General features: G+C 49.2%; 1 protein-coding gene across 2 annotated transcripts; it reads left to right on the forward strand.

The window, feature by feature from the left end:
* The first annotated feature begins 1,350 nt into the window (after positions 1-1,350).
* Positions 1,351-12,165, forward strand: NQO1 (NAD(P)H quinone dehydrogenase 1). Of its 2 annotated transcripts, none has more exons than XM_049110753.1 (7): positions 1,351-1,500; positions 6,025-6,144; positions 7,287-7,451; positions 8,157-8,335; positions 9,440-9,553; positions 10,209-10,310; positions 11,236-12,165. In XM_049110753.1, exons 2-7 carry the CDS (start codon positions 6,141-6,143, stop codon positions 11,539-11,541), a joined length of 870 nt encoding a protein of 289 aa, XP_048966710.1. In that variant the 5' UTR covers positions 1,351-1,500; positions 6,025-6,140; the 3' UTR covers positions 11,542-12,165. The 2 variants fall into 2 exon arrangements, with proteins under 2 accessions (XP_048966710.1, XP_025282472.1); XM_025426687.3 differs by having other exon boundaries at positions 1,352-1,500; positions 8,205-8,335.
* Positions 12,166-17,181: the final 5,016 nt, after the last annotated feature.

The following is a 17,181-nucleotide window of genomic DNA, read 5'->3' on the forward strand; positions in this document are numbered from 1 at the left end:
TGGGAAAGAAGTCGGCTAATGCAACAATCATATTGTGAAATCAATATGTAACAATCATATTGTGATACAGAAATGTACCAAACCAACGGACACTGTAAACTTACACAGTGATATGTGTCAATTATATCTCAATTTAAAAAAAAAACATTTGGGGCACCTGGCTGGCTCAGCCACTGGTGCAGGTGACTCTTGATCTCGGGGTCATGGTTTCAAGCCCCACATAGGGTTTGCAGATAACTTAAAAAATAAAATCTTAAAAAAAAAAAAAAAAAACAGCCTTAAAAATATTTATTTTGATTACTGAGTTTTTTTGGTGCCCCCTAAGTTTTGGAAACCCTACCCAGAAGGGTGTAGTTCCCAGCTCCTTTCCCTCTGAATTTTCTTAGTTATTATCTCTAATTTTTCTGATGTTTGCACTTTGAAGTTCTTTTTTTCCTTCCCCCTCAAAGATATTACAGGTTGAGTTGCAAACAACTGCCATACAGCAAGTCATATGAATTTTTTGGTTTCCTGATGCATATACAAATTGTTTACCCCACACTTGTCTATTAAGTGTGCAATAGCATTATGTCCAACAATTACGTACCTGAATGTAAAGATACTTCAATGTTAAAAAAAAACCTCATCATCTGAGTTTTCAGTGAGTTATAATCACTGATCACTGTACCAAATACAATGAAAAGGTTTGAAATACTGCAAGAATTACCAAAATCTGACAGACACAAAACGAGCAGATGCGGCTGGAACCCGGGTGCCCGTGGATGTGTTCAATGCAGGGTTGCCACAAACTTTCAATTTATTAAAAAAAAAAAAAAAGCCGTACTTGCAAAGCACGATCAAAGGAGCCCAGTGAAAGCCATAGGAGGAAGGCGTCGCCGCAGTTTCCCCCCAGGAGACCCGACCCCGGGGTGCGGTGGTCTCGGCCTTCCCACGGGCGCCCCTGCCCCGGGCTGCTCCCCCGGCGCCCCCTCCGAGAGCAGGCCGGGCTGGGGACGGGCACCCGCGGGGCCCAGGGTGCCGCCGAGCAGGACGCGGTTCCCGGATCCCCGTCCCGAGCCGAGACCTCAGGCCCAGGCCGCGGCCCCGAGTCACCGTGACTCAGCGAGTCCGAGGCTCCCCCCCCGCCCGCCCATCTCGTGCGAAGGCCCTTCCCGGCGGAGACACCGACACCCGGGCGCGGCCGCCGCTCCCCGCCTCTTCCTGGAGGCCCGGGCGCCCCGCACCGCCGGGTGGCCCCCCCGCGCCCCCGCGCCCCCGGCCCCCTTCTCACACATCGGGGCCCCCCAGCCCGCGGTCCCCGCACGCCCCGCCCTGCGCCCCGGGCTCCGGGGCCGGCTCCGCCCGGCAGGGCCGCCCCCGTGGGCCGGGCGCCCGGGGCCCATAAAGCGGCGGCGGCTGCGAGCGGCACCCCGAGCCCCGCCCTGCCCCGACGCCGCGGCCCCACCCCCGCGGCCCCGACAGCCAGCACCCAGCGGCCGCGCGCCACCGGAGCCCTGGCGGGTGAGTGCCGCGCCGCTCCGGACAGGGGCGCCCCCGCAGCAGGTGCCCCGCAGCAGGGGAGCCCCCGGAGCACGGTGCGCCGGAGCAGGGGAGCCCCCGCAGCAGCGTGCCCCGAAGCAGGGGAGCCCCCGCAGCAGCGTGCCCCGAAGCAGGGGAGCCCCCGGAGCAGGGTGCCCCGCAGCACGGGTGCTCCGGAGCAGGGGAGCCCCTGGAGCACGGTGCGCCGGAGCAGGGGAGTCCCCGGAGCAGGGGAGCCCCTGTAGCAGGGTGCCCCACAGCACGGGTGCTCCGGAGCAGGGTGCCTCTGCAGCAGGGTGCCCCGGAGCAGGGGAGCCCCTGGAGCAGCGTGCCCCGAAGCAGAGGCGGCCCCGCAGCAGGGGAGCCCCTGGAGCAGGGTGCGCCGGAGCAGGGGAGTCCCTGGAGCACGGTGCGCCGGAGCAGGGGAGCCCCCGGAGCAGCGTGCCCCGAAGCAGAGGCGGCCCCGCAGCAGGGGTGTCCCCGAGCAGAGCGCCCCGCAGCAGGGGTGCCCCGGAGCAGGGTGCCTCTGCAGCAGGGTGCCCCTGGAGCAGGGTGCCCCGCAGCAGGGAGCCCCCGGAGCAGGGTGCCCCGAAGCAGGGGTGCCTCGGAGCAGAGGTGGCCCCGGAGCAGGGGCGCCCCCGAACAGAGGCGCCCCCGGAGCAGAGGCGGCCCCGGAGCAGAGGTGGCCCCAGAGTAGGGTGCCCTGGGAGCAGAGGGCTCCCACAGGGCTCCCACAGCCCTCATTTGTCTGCAGGGATCCCCAGGGGCTTAGGTCTCAATTTTCCTCCATGACTCAAACTGCATCCCGGGGTGAGCCCTCCCCACACACGGGAGGGAAGGGGAGCTCCTGTTTCCACCCCATCTCCACAACCTTGGGTGGGCGTTTGAGACGGACTTGACCTCAGAAGCAAAAAATTCCCTCCAGAACAGGTCAGGCACCGGTGGTTAGAGGCCCAATCTGGCCACTTTGTTTGGCCTTAGAATTTAAAATACTTCGGTGTAAGTTGTAGGTTTACAATACCTATAGGTGATTTCATTTGTTTATCTTTTTTTTTTTTTTTTTTTTTTAATAGATTATTTATCTAGGGCAGCGCGGGTGGCTCAGCGGTTTAGCGCCGCCTTCCGCCCAGGGCGTGATCCTGGAGACCCGGGATCGAGTCCCACGTTGGACTCCCTGCATGGAGCCTGCTTCTCCCTCTGCTGTGTCTGCCTCCCTGTGTCTCATGAATTAAAAAAAAAAATATATATATATATCTATATCTATATCTATATCTATATCTATATCTATATCTGTGTGTGTGTATATATATCCAGCTACTGAACTTTGCTGGTTGTATTTCTTGCAAATACATCCTTCCTGTTTGGGCCTCGTCTTATATTTCTTAGTTTAAGATTTTATTTTTTCATGAGACACACAGAGGCAGAGACACAGGCAGAGGGAGAAGCAGGCCCCATGTATGGAGCCCTACGTGGGACTCGATCCCGAGTCCCCAGGACCACGCCCTGAGCAAAGGGCAGACACCCAAGCCCTGGGCCGCCCAGGTGCCCCTTATATTGCTTTTTTTTTTTTTTTTTTTAATTTTTTTCTTTTTATTTATTCATGATAGTTACAGAGAGAGAGAGAGGCAGAGACACAGGCAGAGGGAGAAGCAGGCTCCATGCACCGGGAGCCCGATGTGGGATTCGATCCCGGGTCTCCAGGATCGCGCCCTGGGCCAAAGGCAGGCGCCAAACCGCTGCGCCACCCAGGGATCCCTATATTGCTTATTTTTGAAGGTGGTAGGCATCCCCCGAAGCTAGTAGGTGGTGAGCTCCTTGAAAGCTAGGGATAAATATCCCGATTTCTCATCTTATGTCAAGTGACTTTATATTTTACCACTTAGGAAACGCTTGTTAATACTAAGTAAAAAAGAATCTTTATATGTAGGTAAGAAGCCAAGAGATAAAACCTGACAAAGCAGAGTTCAGTAAATATTGATATAACTAACGCAAAGGTAAGTCGCAGAGAACATGCTTGTCAGAACTTCATATACTCACATTTCTCCCAAGAGTGTTAAGTCCTGGAGTTGATTAAAAAGGGGGGGGGGGGGGGTAGGAGTTTGTTGAGGAAGCCTCCGGAGCCTCTTTCCCTTTTCCCTTTTCCTGATTCAAAGCAGATGAATCATGTCCTTAAATCCCTCAGCCCGAGATGCCCACGCAGGCTGGGCGCGGCCCTCGGGGCCCCGGTCCTTCAGCCCGAAGCAGCTGCTCCCATGGGGCCCCACCGGGGGTACAGCCGTGAGGAGTTAGTAAGAAATGAGGTAGTGGGGTGCACCTGGGGGACCCAGCGGCTGAGCCCCGGGCGTGACCCCGGGGGCCCGGGATCGAGTCCCGCGTCCGGCTCCCCGCGGAGCCTGTTTCTCCCTCAGCCTGTGTGGCTGCCTCTGTGTCTCTCGAATGAAAAGAAAAGAAAAGAAAAGAAAAAAAAAGAAAAGAAAAGAAAAGAAAAGAAAAGAAAAGAAAAGAAAAGAAAAGAAAAGAAAGAAGAGAAAAGAGAAAGAAAGGAAAAAAAGAAAAAAGAAAAGAAAAGAAGAAGGAGGGCGGGAGGAAGGAAGGAAGGAAGGAAGAGGAAAAAAAAAAGAAAGAAAGAAATGAGACTGTGATGCCAGTTGCTAGGAGCAGGGGTGGTGATCTATTCCGTCCTCTGGTACCTCCCCTGCTGCCCAGCACATGGTTGCATGGATTTATCTAGGTCTCTCTCTATATATATATTTAAGTTGTTGTTTCTTTGTTTTGTTTTTGTGATCTGTACACCCAGTGTGGGACTTGAACTCACAACTATGAGCTCAAGAGCCCCATGCTCCTCCGACCGAGCCAGCCAGATGCCCCATGTCTATATAAAGTATTAGAGTTTCACCACTTAGCTATGTAAACTTGGGAAACTTGCTTTTCTGTCCCTCACTGTTCTCATCCATAATATGGGGATAGTAAATTTTATATATATACACACACACACATATCTCAGCGTTGCCATGACAACTGCAGAAGAATGCCAAGCACTCAGAGCAGTGCCCAGCACATAGTAAGCTCTCATTAATGCTGTTAGGGCAGAGCAAGGCCAATAGTACCTGATTTCACTTGTATGGAATCTAAAAACCCAAACAATGAACAAACAAAAAGACACAGACCCTTAAATACAAAAAACAAAGCAACTTTGCCAGAGGGGAGTGGGATGGGCAGAGGGGCACCAAATGAGTGAAGGGGAGTGGGAGGTCTGGGCTTCCAGCTACAGAATGAATAATCACGGGGTAAAAGGTCCGACAGGGGATGTAGTCGACGGTATTGTGATAGTGTCGTAGGGTGTGACAGGTGGTAGCTACCGTGCGGGGAGCATAGCCTAGTACACGGACGAGGACTCACTGTGTCAGTCACCTGAAACTAACGTAACATTGTCGAATATACTTCAGTTAAAATAAGGAAGAATGAAGGGCACCTGGCTGGCTCAGTCGGAAGAGTGTGGGGCTCTTGGTGTCAGGGTTGTGAGTTTGAGTCCCACGTTGGGTGAGATTGTTTAAAAATTAACAAAACTTTAAAAAGATGCACGCTGTTCTCGTGAGCGTATAGCCTGCTTGTTCTGGCAACTTTATGAATACAGGCCCAAGGAAAAAAGGTCCAAGAAAAAAAAGTAAATCTTTCCCTTCTGTCTCTACCTCCTTGCCGTCTCGTACTCAGCTAAGAAAACCATTAATAGTTTCATGTGATCCTTGCACATCTCTTCTTCCCTCATACCTAGAGGCCGCAAATCTACGCACACATATGTGTAGTTTCTTTGTCTTTTTTTTTTTTTTCTTTAAGTAATGGCTATACCCAACGTGAGGCTCTAACTCACAACTCCAAGGTCTAGAGTTGCGGGCTCCAACCGAGCCAGCCAGATGCCCCTCTTCGTCTTTCATAAGAATGGATTCACTTTACTTCATTTTATCAGCAACCATCTATGGTGGCTGTCGTTCTGGGAGACGATAGCGTCAGCTCGGCAAGAGCCTACTGGTCTCTTCTGTGTGTCCTGGAGTCAGACTCCCCATCAATACACGGGCAGGTTGTGTGCAGTGCTTGCCAATGCAAGAATACAGTAAACCTCCTTGTGTCCCGATGCTAGTCTGTAGAACAGATCCCCCCAAAGTCAGACAGCGAGATCAAAGACTTCTTGTTTTTTGTTTTTTGTTTTGTTTTTGAGAGAGAGCGAGAGAGCGAGCAGGAACAAGGTTGGGGGTGGGAGGGAGAAAGAGAGAGAATCCTAAGCAGGCTCCATGCCCAGTGCGGGCTCAGTCTTGCGACCCTGAGCTCATGCCAGTCAGCCCCCCAGGTGCGCCAAAGATTCGTGTGTCTTTAAAATTTTAAGAAATTTGGCCTGATTACTTGGCAATTCATAGTCCCACTGACAAGGTGCCAGTTTTCCTGCAATTTCAATAGCCCTCAGTTGCTTGTTTGAATTGTTTTGCTAATCTTTTTTTTTTTTTCATTTTAAAGATTTTATTTTTAAGTAATCTCTACATCCAACGTGGGGCCCGAACTCCCAGCTCCAAGATCAAGAGTTGCACGCTCCCCTGACTGAGCCAGCCAGACGCTCCTGTTTCGCCAGTCCAATGGGTAAATACTGATAGCTCATTTTAATTTGTTTTTCGTGACAGGCCAGGCAGGGCACTCCTTCTGTTTTGGTTTTTGATCTGCATTTCTTCCTCTGTGAATAGTGTGCCCATGACCTTGCATTGTTGCTACTGCATTGTCTTGTCCTGTTTGTAGGCATTCCTTGGGATTTGAACACTTTGTGCTAAGAGTTACAGATGTCTTTCCCTTGCTGATTGTCTTTTGACTTTGTTTATGGTGCTTTCTGGAACACACACAGTTTTAATTTTTATTTGTCTTTATCTGGCAAGCTTTTCCTTCATGGTTTCTGAATCTCTAGTCTTTCTTAAAAAGTACTCTCTATCTTTAGGTTATATAAATTCTCCCTTTAGATCTTTACTCTCTGCCAGGAATTTTTTGCTCTATGTGGTCTGTCTGTGGGATAGTGAAAAAAAAACACACAACAAAATACATATTGAACACAATAGACACTCTGAAAAGTGCACAAATTCGAAGTGACTTTTCATAGACTTGTGTGGTCAGCACCCAGATCAAGAAACAGAGCATGGGCAGCACCCCAAGAGCCCCTTCTGTGCCTTTCCAGTTGCTACCCCTCCACAAGGGGAACCACTATCCTAACTCCTAACACGTCAGTTTTCTAGGGGATAATTCCATTTTCATGCAGATGGCCACTTAAGTATGCCAACAAAATTAGCCACTGAGTTAAAATGCCTCCTTTATTCATTGGTATTTAAAAAAAAATTATTTACTTATTCATGAGAGACACAGAGAGAGGCAGAGGCAGAAGCAGGCTCCATGCAGGAGCCGATGCGGAACTCGAACCCAGGACCCCAGGATCACACCCTGGGCTGCAGGCGGCTGCACCTGAGCCACCCGGGCGCCCCTCGCTGGTACTTGTAAGGAGTAACTGTGTTTCTGGCCGCAGGGGGTGGACTGTATCACCCAAGGCCTAACAAAGTCAACTCTTCCCCCTTTTCTTAAAGTTTGGTTATTTATTTACTAATCTCCATGCCCAATGTGGAGCTAGAAGTCACGACCCCCAGAGCAAGAGTCGCGGGCTTTTCGGGCTGAGCCCCCCAAGCCCCAGACCCGGAGTGCGCACCCCGAGGTGGGCGCTGCCTCCCTCCTGCCTCGTGTGCCCGCAGCCAGGAAGGCGCTGATCGTCCTGGCCCACGCAGAGAAGGCCTCCTTCAACCACGCCATGAAGGAGGCTGCGGTGGAGGCCCTGGAGGCCGCAGGGTGGGAGGTCACCGTGTCGGACCTGTACGCCATGAACTTCAACCCTGTCATCTCCAGGCGGGATGTGACAGGTAGGCGAGCCCCTGCTCCGGGAGGGCCCGGCCGGCTCCCCGCGGCCCCCCATCACCTGTCCCCCCCCGCAGGGATGCCCAAGGATGCGGCCCCCCATCACCTGCCCCCCCCCGCAGGGACGCCCAAGGACGCGGCCCCCCATCACCTGTCCCCCCCTGCAGGGACGCCCAAGGACGTGTCCCCCCATCACCTGTCCCCCCCTGCAGGGACGCCCAGGGACGTGTCCCCCCATCACCTGTCCCCCCCGCAGGGACTCCCAAGGATGCAGCCCCCCATCACCTGTCCCCCCCTGCAGGGACGCCCAAGGACGCGGCCCCCCATCACCTGTCCCCCCCCTGCAGGGACGCCCAAAGACGCAGCCCCCCATCACCTGTACTCCCCCCTGCAGGGACGCCCAAGGACGTGTCCCCCCATCACCTGTCCCCCCCTGCAGGGACGCCCAAGGACGTGTCCCCCCATCACCTGTCCCCCCCGCAGGGACGCCCAAGGACGCAGCCCCCCATCACCTGTCCCCCCCGCCGCAGGGATGCCCAAGGACGTGTCCCCCCATCACCTGCCCTCCCCCCGCAGGGATGCCCAAGGACGCGGCCCCCCATCACCTGTCCCCCCTGCAGGGACGCCCAAGGACGCAGCCCCCCATCACCTGTACCCCTCCGCAGGGATGCCCAAGGACGTGTCCCCCCATCACCTGTCCCCCCCCGCAGGGATGCCCAAGGACGCGGCCCCCCATCACCTGTCCCCCCCCCCCGCAGGGACGCCCAAGGACCCCGGGAACTTTCAGTACCCCGCGGAGGCCGCTCTAGCCTATAAGGAGGGCCGCCTGAGCCCCGACATCGTGGCCGAGCAGAAGAAGCTGGAAGCCGCAGACCTGGTGATCTTCCAGGTGGGAGCCGGGCGCGCTCCCAGGCCGGCGCTCAGGGGGCCACGGCCCAAGCGGGAGCCCGCGCCTCCCCGGGGTTGGCGCCGCCGGGGCCCTTGGGTGCGCAGCCCCGCTCTCGGCTCTGCCGCGGGCCGCCTGTGCTCCAGCTGCCGAGCGGGGCGCCCTCTGGGGTCCTTGTTCTTTTATCGGGACAAGAGGCCCAACAAGCCTTTCTCACGGGAGTTCTCTGGTAGACCTTAGCCCCCGGCCCTTTGGCCTCCTGGGTGAGTGCACACTCCGGCTGTTTGTGCTCGGTGACAGGATTGTACACCTGCGAACACTAGGTGCAGGTTTCATAGTGTTGCCACGGCTCCTACTAAAATGAGCTCTTGGGAAAATGTGGATTTAGGCATCACACATTGAAGCAAACTTTGCGATCCCTGCTGTTTAGACTTTGCTGATAAATGTGATTTCAGAGAAACAAATCTTTTATAATTTCTTAAGATTTATTTCTTTGAGAGAGAGAGTTGGGGGAGGGGCAGAGGGAGAGAGAGAATCTCAAGCGGAGCCCTGCTGAGGGTGGAGCCTGCTGCGGGGCTCGATCTCTCTACCCCGAGATCATGACCTGAGCTGAAGTCAAGTTGGATGCTTAACTGACTGAACCACCCAGACGCCGCTCATGGAAACAAATCTTAAGCGCATGTGGCTTTCTGCAGACCTGCCCGTATTTGGTTCTTTGGGCAGAAATAGGAGTGTCAGGCCAACAGACCAAGGACAATAATTTTCTTTAATGTCCTTGCTTCTCCAGAAGAAATGAGAAGGGCCCCAAGAAGGGTCTGCCCTTCCTGACATCACAGGCAGCAGCTGCACAGCTGCGCCGCCTCTGCGCTGGTGATTCCTTTTTTTTTTTTTTTTTTTAAGATTTTATTTATTTATTCACAACAGATAGAGAGAGGCAGAGACCCAGGCAGAGGGAGAAGCAGGCCCTATGCAGGGAGCCCGGCGTGGGGCTCGATCCCAGGACTCCAGGCTCACGCCCTGGGCGGAAGGCAGTGCTAACCGCTGGGCCATAGGGGCTGCCCTGCGCTGGCGGTTCCTGATCTGACCTCTGTGTCCTTCGCCCCACAGTTCCCACTGCAGTGGTTTGGAGTCCCTGCCATCCTGAAAGGCTGGTTCGAGCGAGTGCTCATCGGAGAGTTTGCTTACACGTACGCGGCCATGTATGACAAGGGACCTTTCCGGGTACGTGGATGCTTCTGCTCCAGCAGCGGGATTCTCCCTCAGGCAGGGTCTGGGACACCACTAGATACTACGGTCAGGCTCCTGGGAGAGATGGATGATAAAATTTTTATGGATATTTAGACGTGACTTTAGGACTTGCTTTAAAATACCCCAGGAACATGAGGGGCAAGGATATTAGCTAAGACGGGGAGGGCCAAGTATGGAGACTTGGAGCTGAGTGGCAGAAGTGTCCTTATGCTTTCTTCTCTATGTATGTTGGACATTTTCCATAATAAGAGTTAAACAGAGAGTCTATCTCAGTTTTCTAGACACCCAAATACTACACAAGACACATTCTGAGGCCTCCTGGATTCCATGCCTGGGTATGTGGGTAGCACCGCGAGGGGACAGAGTTCCACCAGGCATCCACACTGATCTTATAGTTTCCTGATTTGCTAACAACCCCCCCCCCCGCCCCCGCCCGGAGCAAATCGAGACTCCTGGGCTTGCCCTGGAGTGTGACTTCTGGAGTCCACCCGGGTGGCTGGCTCAGAGGAGCCAATGTGAGAAGTGACGTGAATAGCAGGTGGGTGGACCTGTGTGTTCTTTCCCCTGGGGTTGTCATTAACTTCCTGTCGCCATGGAGATGTGGAGGGTGACGACTTTGCTTTTACAGAATAAGAAGACGGTGCTCTCCATCACCACGGGCGGTAGCGGCTCCATGTACTCTCTGCAGGGTATCCACGGAGACATGAATATCATTCTCTGGCCAATTCAGGTTACTCGTTTTCAATGAACCTTCTGGGGGATTAATCAATCGAGCTTTCTGTGGGGTCCAGAGCCTCAAGAGAGCAGCTGAAAACAGACCCGAGGTGTCGAGGTGTGAGGACGAAAGCAACGTAGTAACTCAGAACTCCAGGGCGCTCCCTCCCCTGCCTTCCTGGTCTTCCCAGGCCCCTGTACTAAAAGAAGAACACGAGTATGGCACGTCCAAACACTACTGCCTCCTAACCGAGGACTAGTGCAGATAACCCCCAGACTTGTAGAGCCAGGTAATGATTCTCTCCCGAGGACCGACACCTCTCCAATCTTCCTGGCCTTTGCCAAGTTGTTGCTACGGCCCCACAAACTATTAGAAAATTGTAAGAAATAATTTAGTCCAGCTAACAAGAGTGAAGTCAGAGGTAGGCTTTTTGGGGGTGGGTCACTGGAGTATCAAGATAATCCCCTCTAGAGAAGAGGATTGGAGAGAACAAATATGGTGGCCCCCTATAATAGCGGGCAGTTGGTACTGGAGAAGAAGTTATAGGAATCATTTATTGAGACTCCTCTAGTTACACAGAGAGGCAGAGAAAGGCAAATTGGCATGCCTTGGCACGAGTTGGCTGCCAAGAAGCTGAAACTCCCTTATGTAATAGAACTTCCGGCATTTTTGGCAGAGGATCCCAGGCTGGCAGTGTTTCAAGGTTTTATTCATTTAAAGAAGAGTTCAGCTGACTAGGCTAAATAAAATAGGTAACAGCTAGGAATAGAGAGCAGGTGAGAGAAAGAAAACAGATATGAATTGCTTCTCCAGGGGGCCTCAGGCCCCTACATTGGATCCTCTTACTGGAAAACCTAGATTGACTTTCGCTGTTTGTATATGGTTCAAGCTGTGTAGGGTTTGTTGTGTGACTCATCTTTGTGCTTTGGTGTATCCCCAGAGTGGCACTCTGCATTTCTGTGGCTTCCAAGTCCTGGAACCTCAACTGACCTATAGCATTGGGCACACTCCTATGGATGTCCGAATTCAGATCTTGGAAGGATGGAAGAAACGCCTGGAGAATATCTGGAATGAGACTCCACTGTATTTTGCTCCAAGTAGCCTCTTTGACTTAAACTTTCAGGCAGGATTCTTAATGAAAAAGGAAGTGCAAGATAAGCAGAAAAACGAGAAATTTGGCCTTTCTGTGGGCCATCATTTGGGCAAGTCCATCCCAACTGACAACCAGATCAAAGCCAGAAAATGAAACTCACAAGGCTTTATTTCCTTCTAAAATGTAGCCAAATCGAGGTTTCTTTTTTGGACTTCTTTGACTTGCTTTAGTCTTTGAGATTTGTGTGTTTTTCTTTTTCCACAAGGAATGACTAGGAGACAGAATAGACTGTATTCCTATATTTTTGGATAGTTGTAGTAAATATAACTGATTCTTATGATTGCGATCATGGCAAAATCTGATTAGGCTCAAGAGGCCACTCAGGATATACAGCAGGGAAAGATGGAGAAAAGATGCCAGACAATATTCTTTAAGGTCCTCTATACAATTTAATTCTTTTTAAGTATGAATTTTTAGGGCTGAATCTGCGAGACAGCATCCAGCCCTTTAATGACATACTTTTCTTTTAGTTTCCTCTCTGTGGCTTATGGCAGAAGGGAATTGGTCAGAGAAAAAAAATGACTGGGTGCTGACCCAAGGGACTGGTTTAGTAGTTACTAATCTATGCTTGTTTACCATAGATACTGGCTTTAATTACTGCGCCGTGACTAGTATGCCTAATGTGAGAGTTCCTCTTGCTTCAACTTTTGTAGTTTGTATACAGTACCTAGAGATACTTTCAAGTGAAAAGATAATAAAGGTCTCTTCTTTGTCTCAGTCTTCTAATTTAATATCTGCAGAAATAAACCAACACATCCATACAGTACATCTGCTACAATGACCAAACAAGAAATAGTTACTTAACAAAAGCCTCCTACAAATAGTACTTTATTTTTGAGCTTAGAACACCCTGGAGGTTTTCTTCTCCACTGCTAAACTGATGACTTTCCTTTTGGATGTGGTTTGGTCCCACCATTTTGGGGATGAAATTGTAATCCTAGAGTTTCGTTAACTTTGAACAATTTTGGTATACTGTTCCAATTTCCAGTTTAGATTACAGCAGTGCAGCTCGCTGTCGGTATAATTCCAGTAGAGTATGATGAAAGGCTGCCCTCTTGTGGTGCACTGAAAGGAAACGAGAGAGGAGGCTAAACAAGGTTGCTGGACACTGGGAACAGGTCCTGGACCGGCCAAGAAAAGGAGGGCAGCAGGCAGGAGCCTCACGTGTCAGATGCTGACAGGCATTTGGGTATTTCCCCCTACAATGGCAGATGGCTAGGTGCTTCAGTTTGAAAGATGTTTTCTTGTTGCCTTCATTCTCACTGCAATTTTTGTAAATTTCTGAAAGCTCCAGATGAAATAAAAACCATTTCTACAAAATGGATGCACACTCATTGGTTTCAGTGAAGCTAGTGATGGAGGCATACAGGCAAAAGTGGAACCTACTAGGGAAGATGGGATCAGTCTGCAACAATAAATTACGGCCAGGGTGCCTGGAGGCCAACTTGGTAGAGCATCCAACTCTTGATCTTGGGAGTTGTGAGTTCCGGCCCCTTAAAAATAAAATCTTAAAATCTTAAAAAAAAAAAATTATGGCCAGAAGCTTATAAGACTGGAGAGCTCTCCCAACAGGGCTGCTTCATATTGAATTGGTAAAGAAACAACCTATTAAGACCCTCGCCGGGAATCTACGGGACATTTACAGAGATCCAGGAAAAACATTCTAGAAATCAAGAAAAACCTAGAATTCAGTAAACAAATGCCAAGGGGCAGTATTTACTGTGATTTGCCTGATTTATTCTGATTTATCCAGTCAATGGGCTAGATACTCTTCTAGGCAGTGGGAGTTGGCAACGATTGACAAAAACCAAGTACCTAATGCAAGGAAGAAAGAGCAGGGTAAGAGAGAGATGGGATAGGAGTTTTGTTTTATACAAGGTAATCAAGAAAGACCTGCCCGATAAGGCTACATGTTTGCGAAGTCCTGACAAAGTGAGAGAGTGAGGTGTAGGCAGATGCGTGAAGGAAGGCGCTCCGGGCAGTAGTGATCTCAGCGTGCAAATACCTGAGGCAGGAACGTGCGCGGTGTGAAGAAGAAATAAGAAGTTAGTGTAACCAAAGCAGAGAAAAAAACAGAAGGCTATGTCAGATATATAGCCGGGATCGGATCATATAGAGCCTTACAAGTGCTGTAAGAATATAAAGATAGGAAGTCACTGGAGAGTTTTGGGCAGAAGTATAATATCATATGACCCATGTTTAATTCTGGCTGGTAGGGGAGGAATCAAGTATAAGGCAATCATGGAAGCACAGCGAATTGTGGGACAGTGTGACAATCTAGCCAATAAACATTTTGAGCAAGAGGTGTCAAGAAGTGGATTTTAAAAGGCTGTATATTTCATTTTTAAAAAAAGATTTTATTTATTCATGAGTGACACAGAGGGAGAGAGGCAGAGACACAGGCAGAGAGAAGCAGGCTCCATGCAGGGAGCCTGATGCAGGAATCGATCCGGGGACCCCAGGATCACGCCCTCAGCTGAAGGCAGGCGCTCAACCATTGAGCCACCCAGGCGTCCCAGGTTGTATGTATTTCAAAGGTTGTGTTAACAGTATTTGGTAAAGGACTGGATCTAGGTCAGATAAAAAACTCAAAACATATTTTGGCTTACACAACTGGAAGAACGGAGATTGCATTTGCTGGGATGAGCAAGAATTTGGAAAGCATATTGGGGGCAGAAGTTGGGGTCGGGAAGGGTGGAATCAAAATTTGACTTCAGACATTTTATGTTTGAAATGGGTGTCTAGTAAGGATAATAGGGACATGCAGTTACGGGGTGCCTGGGTTGCTCAGTTAAGCATCTGCCTTCGGCTTAGGTCATGATCCAGGGTCCCTGGGATGGAGCCCCACAATGGGCTCCTTGCTCAATGGGGAGTCTGCTTCTTTCTCTTCCTCTGCCTCTCCCCCAGTTCATGCTCTCTAGCATGCTCTCTCTCTCTCAAATAAGTAAATAAAATCTTAAAAAGAAGAAAAAAAAAAGGAACCTGGAGTTAGGGGAGAAGTTACATTTTTCTCCTAATGCACAAAGACATGTATGTTTTACTCATGTTTCATTTCAAATACCACCAGTGTATGTTATGTTATATATACGTTTTGGTGAACACTACGACTGGAGGCATACACTTGAAAATCTTCAACAGAGAGATAGTATATAAAGCAATGTCACGGATGAGATTACCTAGGAAATAAATTACGAAAAGAGATCCGATGATTGACCCCTCTAGGGCTCTCTGGTGTTAAAGAGGTCAAGAAGATGAGAATTTAAAAAGGTGGCCAGCAGAGCAGGCTTGTTGAATGTGGGGTCTGAAAGCTAACCGTGTTTCAAAGAGGAAGTGATCAAGTGTGTCCAATACTACTCGTAAGCCAAGTAAGATAGGTCTGAGAATGGACTTGCATATAGCTATGTGGACGCCACTGGTGATTTGGACAAGAGGCATTTCAGGAGTGGTTTGGAATGCGTTCAAGAAAGAATGGAAGGGGGCAGCCCGGTGGCTCAGCGGTTTAGCGCCGCCTTCAGGCCAGGGTGTGATCCTGGAGACCGGGGATTGAGTCCTGCGTCGGGCTCCCTGCGTGGAGCCTGCTTCTCCCTCTGCCTGTGTCTCTGCCTCTCTCTCTCTCTGTGTCTCTCATGAATAAATAAATAAAATCTTAAAAAAAAAAAAAAGAATGTAAGGGGAGGAAGTGGAAACTTTGTGTACACAGTTGTATGGGCAAACAAAGTTATTTGACTTTTTAAAAGATAAGGGACATCATAGCAAATTTACATGCCAGTAGGAATGACTCAGAGAGAAAGGTTTTGATGCTGGAGAAAGAAGGCAATGAAAGGAACAGGTCTTTGGAAAAAAACAAAAGGAGATACACACACACACACACACACGCACAAAACAAAACAAAAGGAGATGGGATCTAGTGCACAAAGAACAGAAGAGCTAAGTAGTATCAGGACTAGTAATACGAAAACAAGGTTAACACTGATTAGGCACTTACTGTGTGCCAGGAACTATGTAATTTTACATGGATTAATTTACTTAGTTCTGCAATAACCCTAAGAAAAGGGTTTTATTTTTGTTTGTACTTTATAAGTAAGGAGATGAAAGAATGAAGTTAAATCGTATGTGCAGGAGCCAGAACTCCACTCAGGTGGGCAAACTCAAGATCTTAGGCTTTTTTTTTTTTAATTGAAGTTTGATTTGCCAACATATAACACTCAGTGCTCATCCCATCAAGTGCCCTCCTCTGTCCCCAGTTACCCCATCCCCCCACCCATCTCCCCTTCCACAACCCTTTGTTCATTTCCCAGAGTTCCCATCTCCCTTTCCAAAACCCTTTGTTCATTTCCCAGAGTCTCTCATGGTTTGTCACCCGATCTTAGGCTTTTAAATACTACAGTATATTGCCTTAGTAGAAGCAAGGATGATGGCACCATGAAAGAGAGCACAAGAGTAGCAATCCATACCTCTTCTGGAGAGCGAGACCATTAACTGTTGGTGTTGAGAAATTGTAGCTACTTTTATACTTCCAGAAGTCCCTGTTGGGTCCTGAGCAGGCATGAATGATGTTCCAATTCTCATATAGGCCTGATACACGGCTGTCAAGACTGTGTTCGCTCCTTATGATAGGACAGAGTAGTACTCTTAGGAGCTTGAAGTAAAGCAAGGACAACTACCTCCCTTGTTCTGGACACTGTAACTTGAATTATGTAACCCAGGATTGCATCAGCTTTTCTGGCAGCCACTTAACAGTCTCCACTTCAGATCAATCTATTGCCCACACAACAGGCTGTTTTTCCGATCCAAGGTTTTTGTTTTTGTTTTTTTTAACCCTTTTATTATTTTTACTTTTTAATTTTTTTTAAATTTATATTTTAGGTCGTTAACACAGTGGAGTTAGAATTTTGGGAGAATTCAGTGATTCCTCACTTACATACAATGTCCAGTGCTCGTTATAATAAGTGCCTTCCTTAATCACCCATCTAGCCCATTCCCCACCCTTTTTGATATTTATACTTACTGAATTTCACTTCATTATCACTTCTTTCCAGTGCTGATGAAGTCAATAAATGCCAAAAGACAACCTTTAAACACATTTGCAACAATGGCAGCATTGTTAAAATAATATAAAGCCTCCAAAATGGACAACTCACGTGTGTATACATTTGGGTAGGCTAAAATTCAGTCACTTTCATAGAATCAACACAGTCTATATTGATAAGAGGTATAAGCATACTGTTTAAAGCAGTGCTTCTGAAGTTTCAGTTACTTATATAGATGATGTCCATATATCATCTATATTTGTTTTTAAGTATCACATTTCCCCAGAGTCTAGTAGGTAGATGTACATTTTTTTCCTAATGCACAAAGACATGTATGTTTTACTCATGTTTCATTTCAAATACCACCAGTGTATGTTATATATACGTTTTGGCGAACATCAATTTATATATGTGGAAGTAACTGATAGCACAACAAAAAGAGATTGCCTCTGGATGTGGGACTGAAGGCTGGGGAGATTTGGTTTTTGGCAAAAGCACCTCTCTGATACATGGTTTGCTACCACACTGTCACTTTGTACACTGCCTGACAAAATAGACACAGAGTGTTCAAAAACAGATCTATATTTCATACCTTTTCCTACTGATTTTATCATTTCAGCCACATACTCATGTTGCTCAAAACTGACATTCATGGATGTTAATTCAAAAGTTTGAGGAAAAAAGACAGTTACCCACTGCAAAA

This window comes from Canis lupus, chromosome 5, assembly GCF_003254725.2.
Source record: "Canis lupus dingo isolate Sandy chromosome 5, ASM325472v2, whole genome shotgun sequence".
NCBI classification, from domain to species: Eukaryota; Metazoa; Chordata; class Mammalia; order Carnivora; family Canidae; genus Canis; species Canis lupus.

Bases quoted from the DNA above. Each gene is read 5' to 3' on its own strand.
- NQO1 (XM_049110753.1), top strand. The intron at 7,452-8,156 runs GTAGGCGAGCCC...CCCCCCCCGCAG, and splicing joins CTCCAGGCGGGATGTGACAG to GGATGCCCAAGGACGCGGCC. The intron at 8,336-9,439 runs GTGGGAGCCGGG...TTCGCCCCACAG, and splicing joins CAGACCTGGTGATCTTCCAG to TTCCCACTGCAGTGGTTTGG.